This window comes from Pygocentrus nattereri, chromosome 12 (assembly GCF_015220715.1).
Source record: "Pygocentrus nattereri isolate fPygNat1 chromosome 12, fPygNat1.pri, whole genome shotgun sequence".
NCBI classification, from domain to species: domain Eukaryota; kingdom Metazoa; phylum Chordata; class Actinopteri; order Characiformes; family Serrasalmidae; genus Pygocentrus; species Pygocentrus nattereri.
The window spans coordinates 32,026,633-32,053,103 of NC_051222.1; the positions used below are offsets into that span (position 1 = coordinate 32,026,633).

General features: G+C 38.6%; 2 protein-coding genes across 8 annotated transcripts; both read right to left on the reverse strand.

The window, feature by feature from the left end:
- Nucleotides 1–5,030: 5,030 nt before the first annotated feature.
- Nucleotides 5,031–14,939, reverse strand: LOC108443952 (GTPase IMAP family member 9-like). Of its 2 annotated transcripts, none has more exons than XM_037543126.1 (6): nt 14,834–14,939; nt 12,849–12,956; nt 11,382–11,468; nt 8,895–9,066; nt 7,499–7,580; nt 5,031–7,385 (listed from the first exon to the last, which is right to left on the reverse strand). In XM_037543126.1, the coding sequence occupies exons 4-6, from the start codon at nt 8,922–8,924 to the stop codon at nt 6,607–6,609; spliced, it is 891 nt and encodes a 296-aa protein (XP_037399023.1). In that variant the 5' UTR covers nt 8,925–9,066; nt 11,382–11,468; nt 12,849–12,956; nt 14,834–14,939; the 3' UTR covers nt 5,031–6,606. The 2 variants fall into 2 exon arrangements, with proteins under 2 accessions (XP_037399023.1, XP_017580361.2); XM_017724872.2 differs by having other exon boundaries at nt 8,853–9,066.
- A 180-nt stretch (nt 14,940–15,119) lies between these two features.
- Nucleotides 15,120–25,600, reverse strand: LOC108443942 (GTPase IMAP family member 7-like). 6 transcript variants are annotated; one of them, XM_037543718.1, is made up of 8 exons: nt 25,534–25,600; nt 22,505–22,587; nt 21,605–21,711; nt 20,147–20,185; nt 19,995–20,063; nt 18,924–19,002; nt 17,202–17,286; nt 15,120–17,084 (listed from the first exon to the last, which is right to left on the reverse strand). In XM_037543718.1, exons 2-8 carry the CDS (start codon nt 22,523–22,525, stop codon nt 15,766–15,768), a joined length of 1,719 nt encoding a protein of 572 aa, XP_037399615.1. In that variant the 5' UTR covers nt 22,526–22,587; nt 25,534–25,600; the 3' UTR covers nt 15,120–15,765. The 6 variants fall into 6 exon arrangements, with proteins under 6 accessions (XP_037399615.1, XP_037399613.1, XP_037399617.1 ...); XM_037543716.1 differs by having other exon boundaries at nt 20,147–20,188; XM_037543720.1 differs by lacking the exon at nt 19,995–20,063.
- Between the last annotated feature and the right edge of the window lie 871 nt (nt 25,601–26,471).

Below are 26,471 nucleotides of genomic sequence, written 5' to 3' on the forward strand. Positions count from 1 at the left end.
AGATTCTTAAGAGAAATCCTTCTTATGCATCGAAGGGAAATTTATAAGCAAATCAGTTCTTTTTTTGCTGGACTTGTCTTGCATTAGATTAGGGAGTTAAGGGGAAGGGGAGGGAAGATTGGTTGCCTGGTTGCCTTGGTTGCCTGGTTGCCTTGGTTGCCTGGTTTCCTGGTTGCCTTGGTTGCCTGGTTTCCTGGTTGCCTGGTTGCCTTGGTTGCCTGGTTGCCTGGTTGCCTTGGTTGCCTGGTTTCCTGGTTGCCTTAGTTGCCTGGTTTCCTGGTTGCCTGGTTGCCTTGGTTGCCTGGTTGCCTGGTTGCCTTGGTTGGCCTGGTTTCCTCGTTGCCTTGGTTGCCTGGTTGCCTGGTTGTCTGGTTGCCTTGGTTGCCTGGTTGCGTCTTCCCTGTGTTAGTGTTCTCCACGTGTTAGCAACCGGCTACATTAGCTCCAGCATAACAGCGCGCCGGCGTGTAGCTGAGTGTTTAACTGGACTGATACAACCCTGAAGGTGTGGTTGGGTGCGATGTAACTTCATTCATCCGTGTACAATATGGTCATCGGTGGCAGTATTTTTGCGTATTTAGGTGTGCGCGGTGGCTTGCCTGAATACGAGTGGGTTTGTGTGTCCTTGTGCCTGAATACGGGTGGGTTTGAGCACTGGCCTGCCGGAAAACAGGTTCTTGAGGAGCGCTCACTGCCCCGGACTGAAGTAAATGCAGCAGAGAATATTCACCCTTACAGTTTAACTTCCATCTGAATGTGTGTTTGCATTTAATTGTTAGCAGCTCCAAAAGGTTTACATTTACTCTATTTACTTTACCTGCTTAAATCATGACCAGGTCCTGGTGTGGAGCGTCGCCCCTTGGCAAGCCTAGGTGGCCTTCACTGTATTTAAGCACAGAGCCTTGCATTGGAGCCACTGCTGTTTTACCTTTCCTGTTTTACTGTTTTGATTTGATTTTTTTTTTGGTTATTTGCTTTTTTCATTTTGGGTTTGTTAGCCTTTATTTTTACAATACATTTTGTTGAATAATTTTGTTTTGGGTTAACATTTGTAATAAGCCTTTTCTTCTCTTTATTTCTGTTTGAGAAGGTAAAGGTATATTGGCTGGAGTATTGCTGCTAAAAGGATTGCTTCTAGTTATAGTAGCTTGTAGCTAATTGGTGTTGACGATAATTTCCCTTGTGTTTCTAGAGTACGTCAGTACCTGCAGCACTTCTTGTGGGCTGGTTACCATCGGACAGCTTCTTCTCTACTCTTTCTCTACCCTTTTACACTTTGTGTGTAGTGCTGGATTCACGCGCACTTCTCTTTTAAAAGGCGTTTGTGTGTGTGTGTGTGTGTGTGTGTGTGTGTTGGTGTGATTTTTAAGGTTTCTGGACGTAGGAGTAGAAATAGCTGAAGCAGTCCTTGCCCAACCAACACCTAGTAATTGCTCCTTGTGTGGAGATTTGTAGCCAGTATACTTTGCCTTTTTTTAAATTATCTTTACTGTTCTAAGAACTGTGGTGTTTCAATTTTAAGAGGTATTTAACACAGTTGTATTCATCTTTTTTACTGTTTCATTAAATGTCCGGTTCAACTCAAGTTCACATCTCTAGCCATCTTTTAAGGGTTTCTTATTGAATATTTACAAATGGATCTGTGTGCTGGTCTCAGTGAATTGAAATATTTCCTGGGGTGAAATTCCCAAGGTGGTGTAGTTGGCTACTTAACACATTGCAAGGCTCACAATATGCTTTTAAAAATTCTGCTAATTCTCTGGTGATACGACCCTGAAGTCAGATTCACCAACTTCTTGCTTGAATTTTCCCGTTTCACCTTAAATGGTGCAGCAGTTATATTCGGGCACTTCAGGTGTCAGAACTGCTGGGCATTTAACGTGGAACGGCAAAGTTATCTAGCTAGCTACTGAGACATTAGCATAGTATTGGCAATTTTTTATGCTTGTTATAAGGAAAATACAATGGTTATAATTTTTTTAAATAGAGAAAATGCTCTCAATTTTGGGTTTCTTTGGTTGCTCGTATAGCCATCTTGCTGGCTTTTCTTTTTTTCTAAACAGTTCTCTTTTTTTGGAGTGAGCCTCCTGAAAAATCTCCGTTTGGAGGGCCATGTAGACCCTAACACTTTGCCCTACCCGTCTATCTCAACAAGAATTGGGACACTCTAAATTTAAATAACTCCTGTTGTGCATTATGTCCATAAGGGGCAAACAAACACATTGAGTGTTGCGACACATTCAGGTACCCTCAGATTCATGTTCTTCATGAATCAAGTCCCCAGAAGCCGCATTCACTGAGCAGAAATCAGCACCAAACAACACAAACTACAGAAACGAAAAAAGTTTCAAGAAAGGTAGGAGTCTTTTTCTGCAGATCAGATTGTTAAATGGATGCATGTGACTTTTTCACCCATTTGTTTTCCATTGTTTCAGTGCTGTGTGTCTGTGTCAGGGGGAGTGTAAATTTGAGGAATTAAATCGGATGCATATGGGTGCATATTTTTGAGATGTGCCCTCAGATTGCTGGAACGGTAGGATAACTTTAGCTTGCATAAAACTTAAATGGTTCCACAATTTTGTGGTCTCTTTAACTTTTTAGTAGTCATCATCTGGATGGCAGCCTACGGTGCCTTCATCGATGTGCACATCACGCATACCATGTACACTAATGCACCCCTATACCATCATGAACACTGGCTTGTTAACTGTACACTGATAACAAGCTGAGTGGTCTTTAGCTCAGACGACACAGTGTCCATGATTTCCAAAAATCAGTGTCCATGATTTTTTTTTTTTTTTTTAGAATTTCTCAGACCACAAAGTACTTTTCCTCTTCCTCTCAGTCCATTTTAAATGACATTAGGCCCAGAGAAGGTGGCAGCATTTGTGGATCCTGTTTATATTTGGTTTCTTCTTTGTATTTGAGTTTTAACTTGCATGAGTTGATGCAGTGATGAACTGTTTTCACAGACAGTGTTTTTCAGACGTGTTTCTGAGCCCATGCTTTGTTATTTTACGTTGCTGCACTATTTGATGGTGCAGTCTTTCACAGAGTGGTGAACGCCTCCCCATCTTCACTTCTGACAGACTCAGCCTCTCTGAGATGCTCTTTATACCCAACCATGTTACTGACCTATTGCCAATCAACCACCAGGTGTTTTTTTTTTTTTTTTTACACAACTTTGAGCCTTTTGTCACCCCTGTCCCAATTTTTTTGGAACGTGTTGTTGGCATCAGGTCAAATATTTTTCCAAAAAGAATAAAATTTCCCAGTTTCAACATTTGACGTTGGCTTTGTGCTATTTTCAATGAAATATAATGTTTAAATGATTTGTACATCATTGCATTTTGTTTTTATTTACATTTTGCACAGCGTCCCAATTTTTTTGGAAATGGGGTTATATTACATTTGAGATTGTTATGACGTTTTCATTAGTTATTCACCACTTTGTCGTAATCATAAACATCATGAATGAACTGAAAATACTGTCCACTTCTTTCCAGAGTAAACCAGTTAAATTGAACCTTACCCTCATCCTTGTTGGTCACAATTTGCAAATCCAAAAGCAGTGGATTTACAGCAGCCATAGAGCAGGTTTGCTGAAGTCAGGTCTTCAGAGCATGAAATCTCAGTTCTTCTACATTCAGTAGTTCTTTCTTGGGTGCATTGCACTTCTGGATGGATTAATTCCTGCACTAGTGGGGTTAGGCTGTGTTAACAGGAACATAAAAACACACCTCTTGTCACTGATTTCAATGAGAATGATGCGTTGGCAGACTGTAGACACCAAAGTATGATGAAAATTACACCTTTCTCTGTTAAAAAAGTAAACCAGAGTTGAATTTTGATGTATAGATGCATCGGAGAGCACATTATCCACTAGAATACTTCCAATACGACTTCAGTCAGTCACATGAATTGTGAACAAAAGCAAGGAAAAACGAATCACTATTGTCAGCTCATATCCAGAGCGGTAGAATGCAGATATAGCAGGATAGTGACTGGTTTTATTAAAACACATGAGCTAATTTAGCTGCCAGTACTTTATGCTTTTGAGCTTTTATTATTTAATATATTTTTCCGCTCACATAATTTCCTGTACATAAACTCATGGAGCAAATAAACTAGCACTGGATGTCTTGATATGTGGTCTTATTCTCCATCTACTCAATCGCAAGCAAAAGTCGGTACACCCCTGGTTAAGTTAAAATATTTTGTGAAAGTAAGTTACAGTACCACATCCCCTAATTTTTTTTTTTTTTGCAAATTTTAGTGTGTAATGTCTGTGTATTTTCTGAGTTTAACATATTAGAAAATTCAACAAAAATACAGAATGTGTGTAATCTTTGCCCAGGCCACTTTTTTAATAACATTTTTAAGATAACATATTAAATTCATCATTCAGTAACTGTGTATTAACATGTACAGAAGTGTGCTCTGTGCAGATGATGTGTGAACATGTAATGCTTATCACTACAATGTACAATTGAGATGCATCTGTTTTCACATTAAAACCAGAAATGGGTGTAATGAACACACTAAGTCGATATGGAGCATTTTTGGTGCAAGTTCAGTTTAATAATTTGTGTTACAATACATTTTATGATATTTTATTGCATTATTATATTATTATATTTTTATTACCTTTTATTTATTATAATACATTTTATTGAAAATATTCATCTCTGAAAACATGACAAACGTGTTGACTTGTTCTACATAAACTTATTCAGTTGTACATCAGGCAACCATCTGTGCAATTTTGCAACCCCCCCCTTTCTTGAAAAAGATTTTGACTATTTTTGGACTGGATAGGCTACTTTCCACTGGATAGGGATTGGATAGGCTACTTTCTATTGGACAGGGACTGGATAGGCTACTTTCCACTGGGTAGGGATTGGATAGGCTACTTTCTATTGGACAGGGACTGGATAGGCTACTTTCCACTGGATAGGGATTGGATAGGCTACTTTCTATTGGACAGGGATTGGATACGCTACTTTCCACTGGATAGGGATTGGATAGGCTACTTTCTATCGGACAGGGATTGGATAGGCTACTTTCTATTGGACAGGGATTGGATAGGCTACTTTCTATTGGACAGGGACTGGATAGGCTACTTTCCACTGGATAGGGATTGGATAGGCTACTTTCTATTGGACAGGGACTGGATACGCTACTTTCCACTGGATAGGGATTGGATAGGCTACTTTCTATCGGACAGGGATTGGATAGGCTACTTTCTATTGGACAGGGATTGGATAGGCTACTTTCTATTGGATAGGGATTGGATAGGCTACTTTCTATTGGACAGGGATTGGATAGGCTACTTTCTATTGGATAGGGATTGGATAGGCTACTTTCTATTGGACAGGGATTGGATACGCTACTTTCCACTGGATAGGGATTGGATAGGCTACTTTCTATTGGACAGGGACTGGATAGGCTACTTTCCACTGGATAGGGATTGGATAGGCTACTTTCTATTGGACAGGGATTGGATACGCTACTTTCCACTGGATAGGGATTGGATAGGCTACTTTCTATCGGACAGGGATTGGATAGGCTACTTTCTATTGGACAGGGATTGGATAGGCTACTTTCTATTGGACAGGGACTGGATAGGCTACTTTCCACTGGATAGGGATTGGATAGGCTACTTTCTATTGGACAGGGACTGGATACGCTACTTTCCACTGGATAGGGATTGGATAGGCTACTTTCTATCGGACAGGGATTGGATAGGCTACTTTCTATTGGACAGGGATTGGATAGGCTACTTTCTATTGGATAGGGATTGGATAGGCTACTTTCTATTGGACAGGGATTGGATAGGCTACTTTCTATTGGATAGGGATTGGATAGGCTACTTTCTATTGGACAGGGATTGGATACGCTACTTTCCACTGGATAGGGATTGGATAGGCTACTTTCTATTGGACAGGAATTGGATAGACTACTTTTTATTGGATAGGGATTGCATAAGCTACTTTCCAATTTAGAAATGATTACAGAAACGTTTACAGAAAATGAACAGAGAGTGAATAAAATAATATAGCAATTTTGCTCAAAAAAGAAGGAAAATCACATTTGGTGCAAAAGAGTGATTTGAACGTATTCTCGTGAGCAATCTATTTTTATAATGTGCCTGTAATCTGATAACCGTCTCTTTAACTGTAATGGAACACATTTACCTTTTTTCTTATCTGATCACGTTATTGTCATATGTAGTCCATTACTACAAAAGTCTATGTGTTTGTATTCATTTACATTCCTATATAATGTATTTTTTATACAAATCTGAGGTTATCCATGCAGCTAGTGTAATCCTAAGCATGGGTTTTCAGGCTTCTACTCCATAATGGAAATCCTATTCCTGAGCTGGACTACTCCTTTTATAAAACATTGTTGTGCAGATCACAGACTGGTTATTGATCCTTTAATTTATTGCAGTAACAGCTGGTTTAATTTAAATTGTTTGGGGAAACAATTACTTGCAGGTGTCTACAAGTGGCCTTGTCAAAAAACAAAAAAGAGTATGTTGAGACGCTCCAGTAATGAACAAATACACATAGTAATATACTAAATTAGTAAGATACTAAATTATCTCCGTTTCATTTTCATTCCACAAACCAAAACAATACATAATAGAAGGACTATTAAATAAAGTCCAGCCGTTTGCCACCTGTTTGACTCCTCTAAGTCTTTCTTCAGCTTTATGTTCTCATATTGCACATCTCTCAGCTTAGAAGCCATGTCATTCATCTTTTTGTGCTGGACAGTCTGGAGCACCTCTTTTGTGTGACTATAGCCCTGACTCTCATACAGCATTTGATGGATTTTCACAAAAAGCTCTGTGACTTGAGTTTGGTCATTTTTGTCATAGTTGTTAAAGACATGATATCTCCCTCCACAAGTGTCCACAAGTTTCAAAAGCTCAACACTGTTACCGATAAAGTTCTCCACTGGTTTCCTCTCGAGCAGATCTCCACCGGTGAAGAGTATCATGGTGAACCTCAGAGCTGCTCCTCCGAAGCTATCCTGAATCCACTTCACAGCGTTCATCTCCTCCACCGTGAATCTCCCAAGTCTGATCACTAGCAGGAACACATCGGGATTGATCATGGAGATACATTCAGGTGCATTGTGGGCTGTTTCATCTGATGCTAGCCATGTATCCATCACCCCAGGGGTGTCAATCAAGGTGATGTTCCATCCACCCACAACTTTGTTCCTTCTCTCACAGTGTGCAGTCACAGAGGCTGGAGATGCCTCGACTCTGAAAGCCTCTTCACCCAGGATGGTGTTTCCTGACGCACTCTTCCCAGCTCCAGTCTTACCCACCATCATCAGTCTCAGCTTAGGATGGTTCACCTCAGCTCCTTAACAAAATAGATAATGCAAGTTGAGCTTTGTCTAATGTCACGAATTTGATTTCAACATCGGGTGTAATATTTGATAACTAGTATTTGTATATTTCCTAATATGTGCATACCTTTGAAAGCGAAATACCAGATATTAAATGCTGCTAATGCACCCAGCAAACAGGTCATCCAAAGGAAAATGCTGAAGTTTTTCTACCAGAACAGGTAAGAGCATGTTTAGGTAACATTATGATTTAAATTTAAAAAATCACATTTATATTACACAACTCAATAACTTAAGACTAACCGGTCTGGTTAGCATTGAGGTCCATACATTTACTGAATAATAAACCTTAAGCTGATAGTATACTTCAAACTAGAGGTCTGTAGTTTCAGCAGGAACCCTGTGGGACCCATCAGAATATCATGCTAATTTTCATTGTTGGGCATAGGAGTGGAAAGCACTGCGGGCAGGTCCGGGACAAACAGGCATAAAGGTACATTGCACAAATGAATGAATAGCTTAAATAAAGCACTAAACCACATATATAAACATCCAAAATATTGGTTGTCACTTTGCCTTGATGAAATTGTGCAGGCAGGAGACTAGCAGAGAAATGCAGCCTATTCCCTAAGTTTCCTGTTTGTGATCTAATGTCACAACGAATGAGTAAATCGGTCAGCATGAGCCCACACAGCAACCAACAGTTTAGGCAATGTGAGCGTGCTGTCCTGGAAATGTGGGCATTGTTCTTCCATTTTCGAGATCAAGAATCAAAATATACTGGTGAGTCTGAAAGCAGGTAAGGGAACTTTATCCACATCAAGGAATAGTAATTCTGATCTTCGGAAGTACCTGGTTAAACCAAACGCTTTTACAAAGCTAATCACAAAAGATCCCAATGCTAGCATCCAAAGAGCCAGGCAGGACTAAATAATTCATAAATAGATTCACTGCCAGGTAACTGTTGTCAAATAATAAACATTTTTCAGTTGTCTTGTCCCTCACTGTATTATAACAACACTACAATAATACAGCTATGTATGCATTAATAAGAGAATTGAAGCAAACTTAGAATTTTAGAAATTTAGAATTAACACAAAATTACTTCTCCTAGTAACTAATTACTTTCATATGCAGTAATTGATAAAGTAATTCAAATACTGTTCACAGAAGTAACTAGTAACTGTAACTAATTACTAATGTAATGAATTTAATTAAATGCACGACAATGCAAATGACCTGGTTATTAGGACCTCATAGCCAGCAGGAGGTCTCAGAATGAATGACCCAATGATTAGGACAGTCAGAGGGAGGTCTCAAGGTGTTGTTTTCGTTTGAAGTATACTGCCAACCGTAGGATATAAGATCCAGATTTAAAGGGGTTAATAACAAACAACAATGATAGTCTGCAATTTAACAAAATCTTCCACAAGAATAGACCCTTTACTAAGCCCTCCCAATTTCATCTTCATTTTAAGTACTTTGTTTTTATGATATGCCTCCTTTCGCAATCTGGTAATCACATTTTTCAGGTGATCCATATGTTCTTCCATCTTTCTCCCCTTCTGTTCCTCTTCTGTCTTCCTCTTCTCCTCCTCCCGCACTTTCTGCTGGATCTCCTGTTGACGCTAATTTGTGATGCCTGGTTCTGTTTGCTTGTGCCTTCGGCTGGTTCTCTGATTTTGCATGGGGGGTCTAGAGGTGGTAGACATAATAAACGCGAAATGAAGATAAAACCTCAGAAAAAAAAAAAGAAAAAATGCATGCTACCAGAGTTTTGGACAGTTACCATGGAAAGAGGACCAATTTCTAAATTGCATATGAAAAATATGCTTATTTTTGGTAAAAGTCATTTCAGTTACTTGTGATGGAGCAAGGGGTCAAGCATGTGCTGAATGATTAATGTAATTGTGAATAAAATCAAGTTGTTTGACCAGCCATGTTTCTGGAGATGGAGGTCAGTAGACTGACATGAATAAAACAAAGACTCCAATTTTTAGAACGCGATTTCAAACGGGGCTTTAGACTTAACAGAAGCTTTTGTTATGCCCGTTGATTCTAAATGTGTAGGGTAATCATCGCTGATTAGTTTCCAGCTGCAGGACATTGGCCAGGGCATTTTACCTGCAACTGAACAGATCTGGCCACCTTTAATGACGCACAATCTACTCTGCATCTGATTCATGAAATGAGCAGATTTGAGCAGAAACGACGAGTCAGATTCAGTGCATGAAATCAAGCTCCACCTTACCAGCACCTCTTTTACATGTCATTTACATGAAGAATGCTCTAAGCTGTGCTTTGGTGGGTAGACAATAAAACGACAACATTCAGTGGCTCATGAGCTAAATACCTGTGTAGTAAGTGCACTGGTCCCCCTACTGACCAAACTTAACATAGTTAAAAATACTGGAAAAAATAAAATGTGAAATAGTTTTTTTAAGACAGTAGAATGATGTGATGGTGTAGTGTGATTACTTCACAAAAGAACACACTGAAACACTGTATCATTACAGTGTGTGAGAGGCTCTGGCACTATGTTTTGTATTGTTTTATTTTATGGGCGGAGTCAGTAGTTTAAAAGAAAACCACAGTGTACATTCCCTTTTGTACTGGATTGCCAAGTGCACAAATTATTGGTATTATTTTAATTTTATTCTTCTTGATGGTACTATAGATTATTTTGATAATTTGATTTAGTTAGTAAACTGCAAATAAAGCATTTGTATTTAGGTTGTTAAACTATTATGTATGTACACTCATTCCAACCAGACATGAGAATGAGTGTACCGCTATGTCAAAGATGAAACTGATAAAAAACAAAATTAAACAAAACAGTTTATGAGCAGATTTGACTGGGGAAAGCTAGAACTCATTGGTCAGTTTCGACAGCCTGTAGTGAAAGTGTTCTTACAGACATGAAATAATCAGCGACATGTGTTTATTGGTCTAAACAGAGCTGATAGAAATGTCTACTTAGCATCATTTTTCTGTGCCCATTTAATTCCCCCACCAAATGTATTCATTATTGGATGAAAACACGGCTGGTTAGAAAAATAAAACTGTTACAAAGTTTTAATATGTTACTCCGGACTGTTCAATGCGTTATACAGCTTATTTAATGCGATCTGGATTAAGGACCTGGTTAAAGGCCCATTAAAGGCTATATTGTACTGGCACACTGTAAAGAATTTCTGTAATTTCTACAATAATTCACCATATTCAAGTCAACATAATACTTCAGATGTGTTGTACAGTTGTATACAACAACAGTATTGAATTCTGAGGAAACATTTATAGCACAGGCAGAATTTACTGTATTAAACACCTTATTGTGTGGCTTTTGTAATATTACAACCTCAAAATTTCTTAATATAAATGTGCCAGATTTATCCAGATATCCAATTACTCTCTACAGTGCCAGTACTAACATAAAATAAAGTATGGGATATTAAAGTGAATTCCTGGACTTATTTATTTATTTAACATGTGATTACACAGCAGTGTTTAATGTCAAAACACTCACTTTGTAAGTAACATTTCTCTTTGTAAACATCTGATTACCAATGCTACAATAATGCTAATTTGATCTAGCTATGGGATTCAGTCTTTATGGGATTTACAGTGTCATGTTAGCAGCATGGTAATGGTGGTGTACATTCACTTTTCCACATTGAGTTTGCTAGCTTAAAAACTGACTTTTGGAGCTCGTAAGACATGCATGGACTATTTTTTACTTTGCATATTGCCGTTTTTCAGCAGATCCTTTAGCAAATATTTCAACTTATAGCCAAATGCAGAGCTGTGTTAGCGGAGCCTATTAGCCTGTTAGCTTTCTGTTTGTATTTTTTGAAGAACTGAAATGAAACAAATGCTTTATTTGTAATTGATTTATCTTCTACACACAGAAGTGTTTTGATTCAAACTTGCAAGCTTGGGAAGAGCAGATATAACTATTGCGACTCAAAAAGAAGAATAGGAAAAAAGAGAAAAGTAGAGTTCTGTCTTACCCACTGCTGGAGAAATCATAAAAGTGTTGTAAGGATGCATTTTCTGATGACTGCTCAAGGTTGCCATGTTTCCTATTGGCACCACCCCTGGAGGTTGAAGTAACAAACAAAATAATTATGTCATATGATTATATGTATTTTTAAACTTCTTAAAAAATCTTACATTGGTATTTATTGTAATATAATAAAATAATAAAGACAGTCTGCAGTTGTAGAACTACAAAGTGCAGCTATACAGTAAGTGGAGCTGATAAAATGGACAATGAGCGCAGAAACAAGGAGGTGGTCAGGATGTTATGCCTGATCGGTGTATAATGGCTAAATTTGACTTGTAAATATTTGTGACATTTGTAATATTGATTTCTTCTAAAAAGTTCTATCATCTGGAACCAGTCTGCCCATTCTCCTATGACCTCTCACATCAACAAGGCATTTTCGTCCACACAACTGACCGGTCACTGGATATTTCCTCTTTTTCGGACCGTTCTCTGTAAACCCTAGAGATGGTTGTGTGTGAAAATCCCAATAGATCAGCAGTTTCTGAAATACTCAGACCAGCCCGTCTGGCACCAACAACCACGCCACGTTCAAAGCCCCTTAAATCCCCTTTCTTCCCCGTTCTGATGCTTGGTCTGCACTTCAGCCAGTTGTCTTTGTGAGTAAATTAACTCAGTGAGTTTATTTCACATCAAATCATGCTGAACGCTTTTGTTTATATCTCAAATACAGAACTGTTTTGCAGTGTAGACAGTTTTCTACAAGTCTACAATATTTTATGAAAGAAATTACTGTGGGAAAAACATGAAAGATTTATTATAAACAACTTTAAGAAACCTGTTTGAAATATATAAAATGACTTGAATAATAAAAATGGCACTTCATCAAAGGAAATATGTAACAATTTACAAAAAGCACATGAATTTATATTCTTCCAGAAATGAGATCGAAATCTACCAAAGTCTGGAGAAACATAACGTCGTCTGTTCATAATAGACTGGGTTTCTCATAACTGTAGCAATCCTGCACATACTAAAGGTGAAATACATCACAGAGCAACAATAGTCGCTACAGCAGTTTGTGTGCATTTAAACTACTGAATAAACATTCCCTTATCTTCACATTCATATCACACTACATCATATTTCACACATACTTCTCACTACTGTAAACTCTGAATTTTATACTCATTTAGAAAAAAAGTTCATATAAAGGCAGACATGAATTGTCCTCGACTTTAAACTGAATCAGTTATTCAATTCACTCACTTTGTGTGCATTCAAATTAAACAAATGAACACAACCTTTAATTAAAACCTGATTAAAAACTTCTTCCATCAAATCTTTGATGACTCGAGATGCAGTGAAAACAGCAGCTGGTTGAACACAAAGACTGGTGCATTGTACTTAATATTGTCACCATGAGTAAAATTGGAAAAATAAAAATCAGCTGTAGTAAAGTTTGTCTTACCTTTCTGGGCAGTTGAGGTTATTTGTTGGCATATCATCTTTGGATTCTTCATTAAAGAGCATTGTCTTGCCAGGCTGCCGTTCTGCCATCAAGCTGTTGAAACTGAACCTGTTTTTAAAATAAACCACAAACAAAAATATCATGCTGTCATATTTCTATTCTTTTTATCTATTCTGTGCATTTTATTGTACATTTTTACAACCCCATTTCCAGAAAAGTTGGGACGCTGTGCAAAATGTAAATGAAAACAGAATTCATTGATGCGCAAATCATTTAAACCCTATATTTCATTGAAAATAGCAGAACAGAAAAGAAACTTTTATTATTTTTTGAAAAATATTTGCCCTTTTTGAATTTGATGCCAACAGCATGTTCCAAAAAAGTTGGGAAAGGTGCAACAAAAGGCTCAAGGTTGTGTAATGCTAAAAAAAAAAAAAAACACCTAGTGGTTGATTGGCAATAGGTCAGCAACATGGTTGGGTATAAAGAGCATCTCAGAGAGGCTGAGTCTGTGAGAAGTGAAGATGAGGAGGGGTTCACCACTCTGTGAAAGACTTCACCATCAAATAGTGCAGCAACGTAAAATAACAAAGAACTGTTGCTTTTCAGCGTCTATAGTACATAATATCATTAAAGGATTCAGAGAATCTGGAGAAATCTCTGCATGTAAGGGACGAGGCCAAAAACCAGTATTTGCAGGCCGTGATCTTTGGGCCCTCAGACAGCACTGCATTAAAAACAGACATGACGCTGTAGTGGAAATCACTGCAAAGGCTCAGAAACACTTCTGAAAACACAGAACTCCAATAAACCTCATGGAAGCCATCCTGCTTTATCTACAGCAAGGAGTACTTCTGAATTTCTCACACGTTTCTTCATTCAGATCACTGAATTATGAGATAACAGGAAAATTCTTTGAAAAGAACTTTTCAACAGTGAACAGTCATAAACTCAAACGGTCAGCAATTCATAAAAGGATTGATTTACTTCACAAATTTTCCTTTTTCCTCTATAGCTCTGAATTCTAAAAGGCTGTTTATTGTCTGTTCATTGATCCATCGTCGCTTTTTCGGCATTTTGAATCACGATTCCAGGTCGAGGTTTCAGTGTGGACAATGTGTTCAATGTTAAATTATCAAAGAAGGCTGCAGCTCCTAATGTTGGCCACACTGGTGCTAAATATACTTTCATTTCAATTCATTTCATTTCAGGACGCCAGTTCGTTCACATTAATGGCGGATCTGAATTACTGACCCAAACCAGTGTGAACCGTCCTGTCAGAGAGATCGGATTCGAGCAAAAAATCGGATTTAGGCAATGAGGCTTGTAATGAACTTGGCCAAAGATGAGTGTGAGGCTATTCTAAGGTAAAAACACATTTAAGAACAGAATGTTTTCAAGAAAACCGCTTGATCTCACAATTATTCTTAGAAAATATTTAAGAAAAGAAAAGAAGAGGATTCTGAAGATGTTATTGTTCTTTCTTAGGAATGAAGTGGAGAAAAAAAAAATATCCATAAAGATTTTTACTTTCTTAAGACACTTTCGTGAATCCAGCACCAGGACACGTGCGAGAGCGTTCGCGCGGGTGCGTACATGGTCTCGCGCGCTGACGCCATTACTGCCCGCTGCACAAGGAGATTTTCACCTGGGTCAGCTGTGAATGAGGAATGTTCACCATCACTGCGACCAACGCTGGGAGCTGCTGACTTCACTGACTGTTTAATATCAAACGCGACCAAAGTGATGATTGTGGATCCACGTCACCTGCTCTCTGGGAGCGAGACCGGTGGTCCCCACAAGTGGCTAAATACACGCACACACCCCCGAATTACTTTCGAGTTAGCATTTCTAGCACAATGCAAACCTGCCGTTAAGACTGCAGGAGGTTGTAGCCACACCGCGTCCTCACATGGGCTAATATGCCGCGAAAATACCACAGTATGTTTAATCTTCTCGAGAAAATGTATCAGTAATGTGTTTACCTGATGTTTACCCTCCTGAACTTCGCTCGACTATCAGTCCACTGAATAAATTCGAGCTACACACATCAAACTAGCAGCTCACGGTTCACTTACTCTGGCGACTGCATCGTGGTTGTGATTGACTGAGCTAGGCTGCCTCTCCACGTGACTCCCCAGCCAGCCAATCAGGCTTCCTCTCGCAGTCTTCGAGCGTTTACTTTCACTTTCGTTTTCCTATAACAGCGTTAGACTCAAACCCGCTCAAACCCGCATGAAAGCGCGACCGTTATTACTGATTTTCAGAACAGCTTAACACAGATGTGGTTTTAATTGAATTGAATTTAATTTAATTTGTGATTTTACAGCCACAAATTATTCATGCTGGAACTGATGAAGCACACTTAGTCAAATCATTTCAATTCCGCTGCAGGCAAAGCACTTCAAAACAAGCAAACAGGAAAAAAGAGAAGCATATAAACATTTTAGGCTTGAACATATGATAGAGGGTAGAGATAACACACCGAGCATACACTGTTTCAGGTATAGACATCATTTTTCCTTCAAACAAACAAGTTCTGGTTATTACAGAAGACTGCTTATCCCCACCTTTCTCAGCGTGCACCCCAGTTTTTGTGCACCCTAGCCTCCTGAGTCCCATGTGAGCAGGTACTTTCAAAGGCTGGAGAAATTGAAAAAGAAAAAACAAAAAAAAAAACCAACATAGTCCCAGCAAAGTGGAAAAAAGACACTGTTTCTACTGCTTTTCTGCACCAGATTGGGCACCGTTTGTCATTCCCTTGGCATAGCATTCAACGCTGTTTGATGAGAATAACAAAATATTTTTTCACTGATTCATTCAAGTGAAACAAATATGTTAGTGACAAAAGTAAATCCAAAGACCAATAACTAGAAAAGGCTTGCAGTTTTGAATCTGTTACAGGTATTTTATTTAACTATTTTTCATTTGATTTCTGTTGGACTCCACTCCTGCTGCACAAACACAAAATCCACACAAAGAGAAACACTGCCACGACACAAAGCCAAAATTTGGTTCTATGTACTTTCTCTAATTCCTCTAGAAGTTTTTGGTTCTCATATTGTTCATCTCTTAATTTAACTGCCATCTCATTCATCTTTCTTTTCTCCTTTGCTTTCATCTCCTTTTGCATTTGCCTCAGTTTCAGTTCCTCCTCCTTTCTGATCTCTTCCTCCCTGTTCTCAATGTTCCTGATTTCTTCCTCTTTTACCTTTCTTTCCATTTGTTCTCTCTTTAGTTCCTCCTCTCGTCTGATCTCTGTCTCTCTGCTGTTGCATTTTCTCATTTCTTCCTCTTTTAATTCTCTTACTATCTGTTCCCTCTTTTGTTCCTCCTCTCGTCTGATTTCAGTCTCTCTGCTGTTACATTTTCTTATTTCTTCCTCTTTTAATTCTCTTACTATCTGTTCCCTCTTTAGTTCCTCCTCTCGTCTGATTTCCATCTCTCTGCTGTTGCATTTTCTCATTTCCTCCTCTTTTAACTCTCTTTTCATCTGATTTCTCTTTAGTTCCTCCTGCTCTCTGATCATTCTTTCTGTTGTGTTTCTCTTTACATCCTCCTCAGATTTGATCTCTTTAATCAAATTTAATTTCTTCCTCTCTTCTTCTTCTCTAGTGTTTTTTTGGACCCTGTCATGCAATTCTTGTGTATGAATGTAGCCAAAAGATCCAAATAATATCATATCTATCTTTTCAAGTAACTTTGTGACCTGATTGCGATCATTTTTCTGATAGTTGTTGAAGATGTGATATCTACCTTCACACGTGTCTATCAGATCCTGAAGCTCAAAACTGTTACTGATAAATTTCTCAATGGGTTTTTTCTCTAACAGATCTCCACCAGTGAAAAGTATTATGGTGAACTTCACAGCTTCTTCTCCAAAGTTCTCCTGAATCCACTTCACAGCGTTCCTCTCCTCCTCTGTGAATCTCCCCAGTTTGACCACCAGCAGGAACACATGAGGACGATGAGCAGGATGGTAGATACAATCAGGTGCACTGTGGGCTGCTTGTTCTGATGTGAGCCATGTATCCATCACCCCAGGAGTGTCGATCACAGTGATATTCCGTCCATCCACAGCTTTGTTGCTTCTCTCACAGTGTGCAGTCACAGAGGCTGGAGACGCCTCGACTCTGAAAACTTCTTCACCCAGGATGGTGTTTCCTGACGCACTCTTCCCAGCTCCAGTCTTACCCACCAGCATCAGTCTCAGCTCAGCATGGTTCACCTCATGTTCTTCAACAACAGAAAACACAATCTCATTTATTTATCCAGTATGGTGCAGATTACAATTAGTGCCTTTTTGGTGACACAATTTGTGAAGCTGGGTTGAAAATTAAGATGAACACTTACCTGTAGAATATGCGTACAACCCAGTGACCAACATTAAAAGTACCACTGGCAGCAAAGCCTTCCAAATGGAAATACAACTATTTTTCTACCAAACAACAGAAAATGACATGTCCATGAAATCTATCAATAATCATCTACACAGTCAAGCACAAATGCACAGTGTGAAAATATTCAGAATATTAACATTATTGATAAGTTTATTCATTATGACCAGAATTCATTAATTGCTTCATTCTTTCATTGTCATGAAAGTCTACATGTTAAGTGATTAATCCCACAAACGGGTAAATTCCACCTCTGCATTTAACCCATCTGTGAAGTGAAACACCACATACACACTAGTGAATAGATACACACACTAGGGGGCAGTGAGCACACTTGCCCAGAGCGGTGGGCAGCCCTATCCACGGCACCCGGGGAGCAATTGATAAAGATGAAAGCTTTAAGTGCTGTTTATCTGATGGGGACAGTTTTTGTGTCTGTGAGGTCTTTCAGGTGATTTTCCCATAGCTTTTAATAATTTTTTGAATTCCAGTTTTGGAAACTTCTTTTTTTTCCCACTTATTTTCATTTGACATTGACCTTCCTTCTGCAATTGGATTATCTTATATCTAACTCAAAAATGTCACAGTACTGCATCTGATGCAACTCAAAATACTTGATAAAGTGTAAGACAGAATAAGTTTGACAGAAATATATCACAAATGATAGCAAAGCAATAATGTTATGGTAAAATAAGAATAAAAAATGCAAGAATAATAGTGTTAAAAATACTTAGTTGTAATAAAAAGTAAATAAAAACCAGAGTTAAAAAATAAAAAATCTTTTAAAAATCCCAATACCAAGGCTCAGTAAACCATAGTAAACTGAAGGTTAACTTCAGACATATTGAGAGTGCATCAAGGCACATACTATGCTGTGTTTTTTGACATACACTGACATGCCAAAAATCATGGGACAGCAGAATGTAAACTGAGTATGAAGTAGCACTACCTCAGGGGATGGCTTGGGAATGCCCACACTAGTTTAGGTTGTTATCCTGTGAGTGAGGTTGAACATTGGTCAGTGTGCTCATGGGAAATCAACGTGAATTATGGGAGTTCAAACAAGGCATGGTAGTGGGTGCCAGATGGATGGGAAATTACATTTCCAAAGTTGTGTGGGCATTTAACATTTCTAGATCCACAAGGTCACATGTATACCAGGCATTATCACCCATAGTGGATGATGGGGTGTTTTCTAATGACCTGGGTTGGATCCACTGGTTTGCCTGTAAATGTCATTGACCATTTCACTGCTTGGTGACTTTTTTTGGCCCTTCATGAACTTCATGTACCCTCAAAATGATGGGATATTTCAGCAGGATGATGCACTGGCCCATAATTGGTTTGAGGAGCATTCTGGAGAGTTGTGATGAATTATGTGATGTGCGCATTTGCCCCAATGGAGCATTTATGGGATGTGGTGGAGCAGTCCATTCACACCAGAGATCTTGCACCTACATATATCACAGTCTGTGGGTGGCTGTCCAGGCAGCATGATTCAACATCCCTCTAGACGCCTTCTGTCCACTTGTTGAAAAGATGCTCCATGATACTAGTTTCTGTCTCATGACTTTTGGTATGTCAGTGTATGTACATGTACTTTATCTTTAACTTTTCATTCAAAATGTATACAAAATATTGATTTCACTGTCCCAGTACTCTACGATATAATGCTCACCTCCTCATCTTTACTCTGGAACCCCTGCTGGGCTGTACTTGTGCATATTTGTGTGTCTCGTGTCATTTCCATGGAAAACCTAAGAAAATTACAGACAAAAGAAGCTAGAACTCAAACCTGTAACTGCATAATCTAATCTCTTGAATAGCTCCAATCTGAGTTTGGCATTGGTTTTGAAAAACTTTTGTCTTTGTCGGTTTGGACAGGATAGCCTTTGTTGCGTTTGTGCATTGATGAGCCTTGGGTGACCAACACTCTGTTGACAGTTCATGCTTTGCCCCTCTGTGGATCACTGTCGGTAGGTACTCACCACTACCGACCAGGAACACCTCACAGGTCTAGCCATTTCAAAGATACTCTAGCCCAGTCATCTGGCCATAACAATTTGGCCCTCTCTCAGGTCTTCATGCCTGGCCATTTCTCCTGCATCTTACATATGGACAGTTACCATGATGGTAGCTGACTGTTCACCTACTGTCTAACAATACATCCCATACATTGACAAGATATTAACTAAGAAGGCATAAACTCTAGAAGGATTTTTTCCTTTAATATTAGCAAGACCCCTTCCGAAACTCAACTCCTGAAGGCTACTAAGTCTTCTGATAATGAGGCTTCCTTCACTGTGGAGGTAAATTCTGCTCAGACCATGTGCTGTCACTCAGCTCAAACCCAATGATTTATTGGAGAAGGCTAACAATGACACAGCAGGCTTCTTAAAGTCACTGAGGTCTTCATGCCTACTTCTATTCCAGCATCCAACACTCTGTGACTACAAGAACCAATTGTTCACTTACTGTCTAATAATATATCCCAGAACTTTACAAAATATCAAGGTTGTTTGCTTGATCTGTGAGTGGTAATAATGTTTTACTTTATTAGTGTTTATTTTTAAAGGACAAATCCTAGATACAAATCTAGAATTATAGATGACCTTCACTTACATTTTCTTTTTTGTTAACCTTAATAAAATATTCTGCATTGTTTTCATACTGACCAAGATTAAGCTGTTGGTTTCTTTAACTACAGTGATTTACTTATTTTAATTTAACAAAGCCTATCACACCTTACCTGAAGCAATTTTCAGGGGAGTTACTAACAGATGTAGAGCACTCAAATTCGGATGCTGCACAGACACCACTAAAACATGGACATATCACAGTGAGTAAAACTGAATAAAAAGTGTCCAGTCCTAAAAGGGGTAAATTAGAGATTTGTCTCACCTGTCATCACCATTTCTGTATTGTTTCTGACCGGTTTGTCTGCTGGGTTACAAACATGTAATTCAAATAAATATATTAGGACTGGAGGAGAGGGATGGGACAGTCATTTCCAAAATGCACTGTATTACATTTTAGCACTGCATTACATTTTATGCTCCTGAGGATGTTACAGCAGGCCTGTCTGCTCATAAAGACACCTGTACTGACCTGTCAGCAGGCTCTTCTGCACTCAAGGATGATAGATATATTAGCAGTCCCGACTACCAGTCAACACTCTGCTGCTGAACTGCTTGCCTTTGTTACTGGAGCAGCTTCACTCTTCCGTCCCCTCCCACAAGACTTCATCCTGCTCCCACAGAAAATCTACCTGCAACCTAATTGTTCTGTCCTGCTACCACACTTGGTGGTTTCCATCTGCCTTAGTCACAGGTCACACTTGGCTTTAATCAGCTTTTTATTATTGTGTATTCATATTATTAGCAGCACGTTTCAAAGCTGTGGCCACCTGATTGTCTGAAGGGTCTGCAATTTCTGTAGCCTACAAGAAAGGAATTCAGGTGATCAGTTCACTTGATTAGTTGCTTCTATTTATTACTACTTTAGAACTTCTATTTAGACTGAGTTTATGAATCTATGTATCTTTGGTGGAAATGCAGCTCACTAGTCTTTTGCTCAGCCAGCCACCCAGTCTACTGCTCAGCCAGCCACCCAGTTTCTCATCCTGCCAGCCTTCCAGTATGCCCTGGTCATGACTGTCTAGAGTAGTATGTTAGCCAGAAATTACTGTGCAATAGTCTGCAGCACCACAGAAATTTGCTGCATTTTTGTGTATAAAAGGTGCTATATAAATAAAGTTGTTGACATTATCATAATGGCCAATGCAAAAACAATGGTTTTATTCTACTAATATTATATATTTTTCTTGTTCTCCCAACAGTAACCCTTTTTTCATAACAGAAAAGGTTTACTTTCATTTTGAACTGTTATTTCTGCTGATGGTATGCACTGTTTATTTACAATAAAACAATTCTAATTCCTCCAGAAACTAAGTCTGTTTTTTTATGAACAGATACATATGAAGCAACATCACTTTATTAGTCAAAGCGAAGTGGTACAAAGTTTGCTGGGATTGCACTACTGTTTGTAGCTGGCACTGCTCCAAAACTGGTCTTAGACTGCAGTTGAAATGTGCCAGCATGGTTTAAAGCCATTCACCAGAAGGCACCAGAATGCAAGCAAGTGCAAGCCGATCTCAAAGACGAGAAGCTAAACTTCTGTCACTATTATTAAGTAACTTCATCTGAGATTACAGACACTAGAACACCTGAAACCTGGAAGCCCAGAAAAATTCCATCTCACCAAAACCACAAAAACATAAACATTCCTCTGGATTAATAATGAAACAAAGACTTAATCAATTATGTTGTCATCAATTATATTATTAGAGCCATCTTTCACCTGTTCGAAGAAAAGTTATGTGGGTAATCTTTAGACTGGCTGGTTTTCATAGAAGGGGCAACGGATTCTAGGTCTGACGGAAGGCTGTTGACCCATACGTTGCATTTCTGCAGGCAAAAAAAGAAAAACGGAGAAAATTCAATAAGTTTACACTTCTTCTCAGCGTGGCCTATCTTTTGGGACTATTAAGACTGCATAGAGGCAGAACTGCTGTCTTTCATGAAGTAATAATAATAAGTGAAATGAAACTTTTCCCTGCTCTTTTCTGGTTTGCTCCAACAATGAGTATCTAAGTGTGGTGTTACCGTGATTTGCTGTCGCATGTACACTTGTTACTGAGCGTCTGACCGAAATGGTTGTGAGTCGATTTATGCAAGTCCAGGTTGTGTCTCCAGTGTCTCAGACATAAGCACAAGTCTCTGAGATGCAAGTCTGAGTCAAGCTATGATTCTTCAGAGTGATATTCAGAGTTGAGTCTCTAGGATGCGCCTCGCTGGGCTGTGAGTCTGAGTCAAGTCTTGAGGCTCTGGGTTGCAAGTCTGAGTTGAGTGTTTGGGGTACAATAGTAGAGTCTTGAGTTTCTGGGGTGGGAGTGTGAGTCTTTAGTCTCTGAGGCCAGTTGAATTGAGTTTCTGGGATACGAGTTAGAGTTGAGTCTTGAATCTCTGGCATGCGAGTGAGCGCAGAGTCAAATCTCTGGGGGTAAGTGAGAGTCGTGTCTCAAGTTTTTCCTTTACTCCATAAGTTGGCTCTCCTAATTTAATCAGTTTTGTTCTTGTTTTTTCTCAGGCTGAACATTCTCGAGTGTTATGTGTCAAGTATAAGTAGCTGACTTGAGTCCCCATCTCTAGTTTGTAATCTTGAGGGTTTTCTGCATATCTGTGTATTAATGTGTGTTACCTCATTAGTATCCTGCTGCATGAGTGCTGAGGAGATCCTGCCTGTTTCTTCTGCGTTCTCTGTGCTCTGACTCAGAGCCTCATCTAGGTTTTCATTAACAAGAGTTGCAATAACACAAACACACATAAAGAGAGAGAGAAAGCAAGAGAGAAGAGAATCTGTGAATCTGTGTGACTGAATTTATCATGTGTAATAATCACTGGTTATGCTAAGTCAATGACTGTGTGGCGTAAAGCTGTCAGTAAACGTCACACGACAAAAGAGTTTAACAAAACCAACTACTGCTGTTGGGAATGGGGGACAATGAATATTTGGAAAAATATGCCAAAAGTGGAAAAGCAAGTCAAATAACTGGTGCCTGCTTGTTAAAGTGCGGTTTGCACAACAACCAGTTATCTGTTACTGGTTAATGTTAGCTTAGCGAATAGGCTAAGAGCTAACATGCTAACAGTTAATAATATCTATCATCTGCAAAATCAGTAGCTCCAATCTTTTGTCCTTGTTAGCACTAAATGCTAGTGCTATCTTAGCAAACAGGCCAACAGCTAATGCACCACTGCTAAGTGTAGAAAATGAAAATCAAATGAGCGAAGAAAGTGAAATGTTAAGCTGGTTTTGGGCTGAAAGAAAAAGAGAATTAAACCTGCTGTGTGGAGATTTTAGCCTCCTAGCTGAGCCCATGTTTTCACAACAAGCAAATCAAGCCTGTTGTCTTTGGCATTAAGTGCTAGTGTTAGCTTCACAAACATATGAGCAACCAACAATCTAACAATCCACCACAGACAAAAATGTAAAGAATAAAACTCCAACCTGAGAGAAGAATGACAACAACCCCAAATGAACCTGTTCTGGTGTGTGTGGAGCACTAGAGTCAGCTCCATTCTTCTGTCCAGGTTAGCACTGTATACAGTTGAACTGGTGCTTTTGATAGTTCAGTGGCTGCACCTTTACTCAGTGATGACTTTTTTATGTAGCTTGTATATCTCCTGGTGAATAAAGTTACAATGGCTGTGTTTACATGCAAAGATTTTTGCCAATCAGATTGAATATAATCGGATTACAGGTTCAGACTGAGGCGTTTATTCTCACTCTGTTCAACAGTCTGATGAAAATCTTCGTTTACATGCTCCCTACAAATAATCCGATGCAAATTGACGCGCATGCATGAAGTAGCGTTTAGAGTGAACGTTACCATGAAAGCGAATGAGGTCCAGTCGTCATGAGATGAGCTTCCAGTTGGCGCCCTTGTGGTTTTAATTGCTTTAAACTGATGTCAGACTCAGAAACACATGCTTCACATGTTCTTATTAAAGAAGGCTGAGACGGACACGTCGTGCTCTGAGACACATAAGCTGGCTGTCCGTCCCACCACCGTCTTTTAAAGCTCAGAGCATAAACTTCGTCTCATCTGCAGACCAGTCTCTGCTCCGCCATGTTGAATGGTATAAACCTTTCGTTATGACGTGCCACGCATGCGCAGAACGTTCTTCCGCCTTCTGATAGGGAATGTAATCGGATTCAGGCGTTTACACAGATATTATTCTTATATTTAACTGATTATTTAGAGGTTTATCCACCTCGTTCAATCGGGTAGAAATTGTATTCTGAATGGCCTCAATTGGACTAGACTATTCTGACTGAGGTGTTTACCTGGACGTATTCCGATTGAGTCATTAGTCGGATTATTAACAGGTTATTAGGCTGCATGTAAATGTGGTGATAATATTTTAGATTTTGTTCTGTTGTTCATCTGCTAATGTGTGAGCTGTTGATAACTCTTCCAGCTGCCATCTGTAAAAAACTGACGATTACTTACACAAAAGGACAACGATCCTAAATACACCTCAAAAAGGTTTTGCTATGGCCCTCGCATTCTCCTCACCTCATCATCATTCTGTGGACTGACCCCAAAAGGGCAGTCCATGCAAAAACTTCACAGAACTAGAAGATTGTTCAAGAAAGAATGGGCAAAAATCTCCCAAATAAGAACTGAAAGACTGTTAGCTGGCTTCAAAAAATTTACAAGCTGTGATACTTGCTAAAGGCCTTACTAAGTACTGCCCATGCAGAGTGAGCAAACATTTGCTTAGGACCATTTCCTTTTTTAGTTAAAAAAAGTTTCCTTAAAAGTTCTAAAATTTCCTTAGTTTTTTACTTAGTTGCTTTCTTTACATATTAAAGAAATATGTCATCTTTACCTTCATGCCTTTTAGAAATCTTTTAGTCAATCAATTTTATAATTTTGGCAAAACTCAGGAGTATATAGTGGTTAATAAATAAATGAAATCAATGAAATCAGGCCTAATATAGAACCTTGTGGAACCACTTTCTTGGGGTTCTTAAAATTAAGTTAGCTAACAAATACACACAAATGAAATAAAGTCTTATTCAGAAGACATAACGTTCAAGGTCATGCATCAAAATTTCTATCATAGTCCAAGTGAATTATACAAATAAAGTCTATTATTAAACAGAGAAACTGAATGTCTTTGACACAAAGACAACATCTTTAAAATGAGCAAATGTCAGGCTGAATGTTTTTCAATCATTTTGTTTATCAAATCTATTTCATTTTATTAGTTCACAATAAGTCACAATAAGTCAGCAGATCTGAAATCTGATAATTACAAGCGGATTATGAATGATACCTAGAACACACCAGATTTTTCAGCCATTTTCCAGGCCTCTCTCATGTTTGAAGAGAAGTGCAATAAATCTGGGCACACATTAACATATCAACATCCATTTTGCACATACGATTTGACTTGTACCTAATGATAAATTACCATCAAGTAGAAAAGGATCTTTCAGCATTTCATCACTGTCCAAAAAAAAAACATTTCCAAAATGCAAAATATCCTAATGTAAATGAATGTACAGATATTATTCAAAATCTCTGTACTATTGTACCATTTCTACTGATTCATATATGTGGAAATTTTCACACAATATAGAGAGATGTTGTGCTCAAATGATGTGGAAAAATGGTTGAACAGAGATGAAATTAATTATAAATAAACTTTAGATACCTGTGTTAAAGAAGTAGGTGTCCTGTTGCTGCAGCTCACAGATCACAAATTCCTTTGAGCACAAGACCTTTGGACATATTAGATTGTTCTTGATTTTGACTGGGAGATTCACATGCCCGTAATGGTCCATAAAGGTAAATGTTTAACTTCAGACAGTGTTACTTTTTATGGTATAGGCTATTTGAAAAAACAAAACCAAAAAAAAAAAACCTTTGAGGTTAGAAACGATCGAGTGCAGAAAATTTAATTTACTTAATATATAACTCTGAACTGTGTGTCCACTACGAGGGAGCAGTCTGCTTATCCATTACTGAACATGCAAGAATCCAAATGACTCCTTACAGGGGCATCCCAGCATTTAATATGTTATTTGCTGTGGTATGTAGTCTTTTGTTGTTCAGTGTTGCTTCCCTCAGCCTCACTGGTTTGACAGTTATTTGTCATTTTTTGTCCATTAATGTTCACTTACTATGATACACAGCATGCATCACGCAAATACGCAAATACATCATACAACCACTGGGACATCCCCCTCACAGCAATAAAGAAACATACTGATCTAGAGGCTACTAAACAAAGACGGGATATTCAGCAGTACTGTTAGCTATGTGGTTTCCAGCCACCCCATATATTCACCCGAAAGTGCTCCCACCTTAAAGATGCATCACCAGAAGGGTTTTTTTCAGTCTTTTAACTAGGCATTCACTTTCAGGACTATTGTGGCTCCAGTGGAGAGGGCATGTTTAAACAGATGTTGCAATGGTTACATTTTTTTATTTGCTCGAGTGTCCCTTTAAAAAGTGAACACTTCCTTGTGTTAGAGTTTCAGTCAGAACATATTTTCTTTTTTAGCCTTCTCTGAACAGTTTAACATATTTTAGAATTTGGAAGAGCATTGCCTGTTTAATGTAATGCACAAGAAATAAGGTTTGATTAAG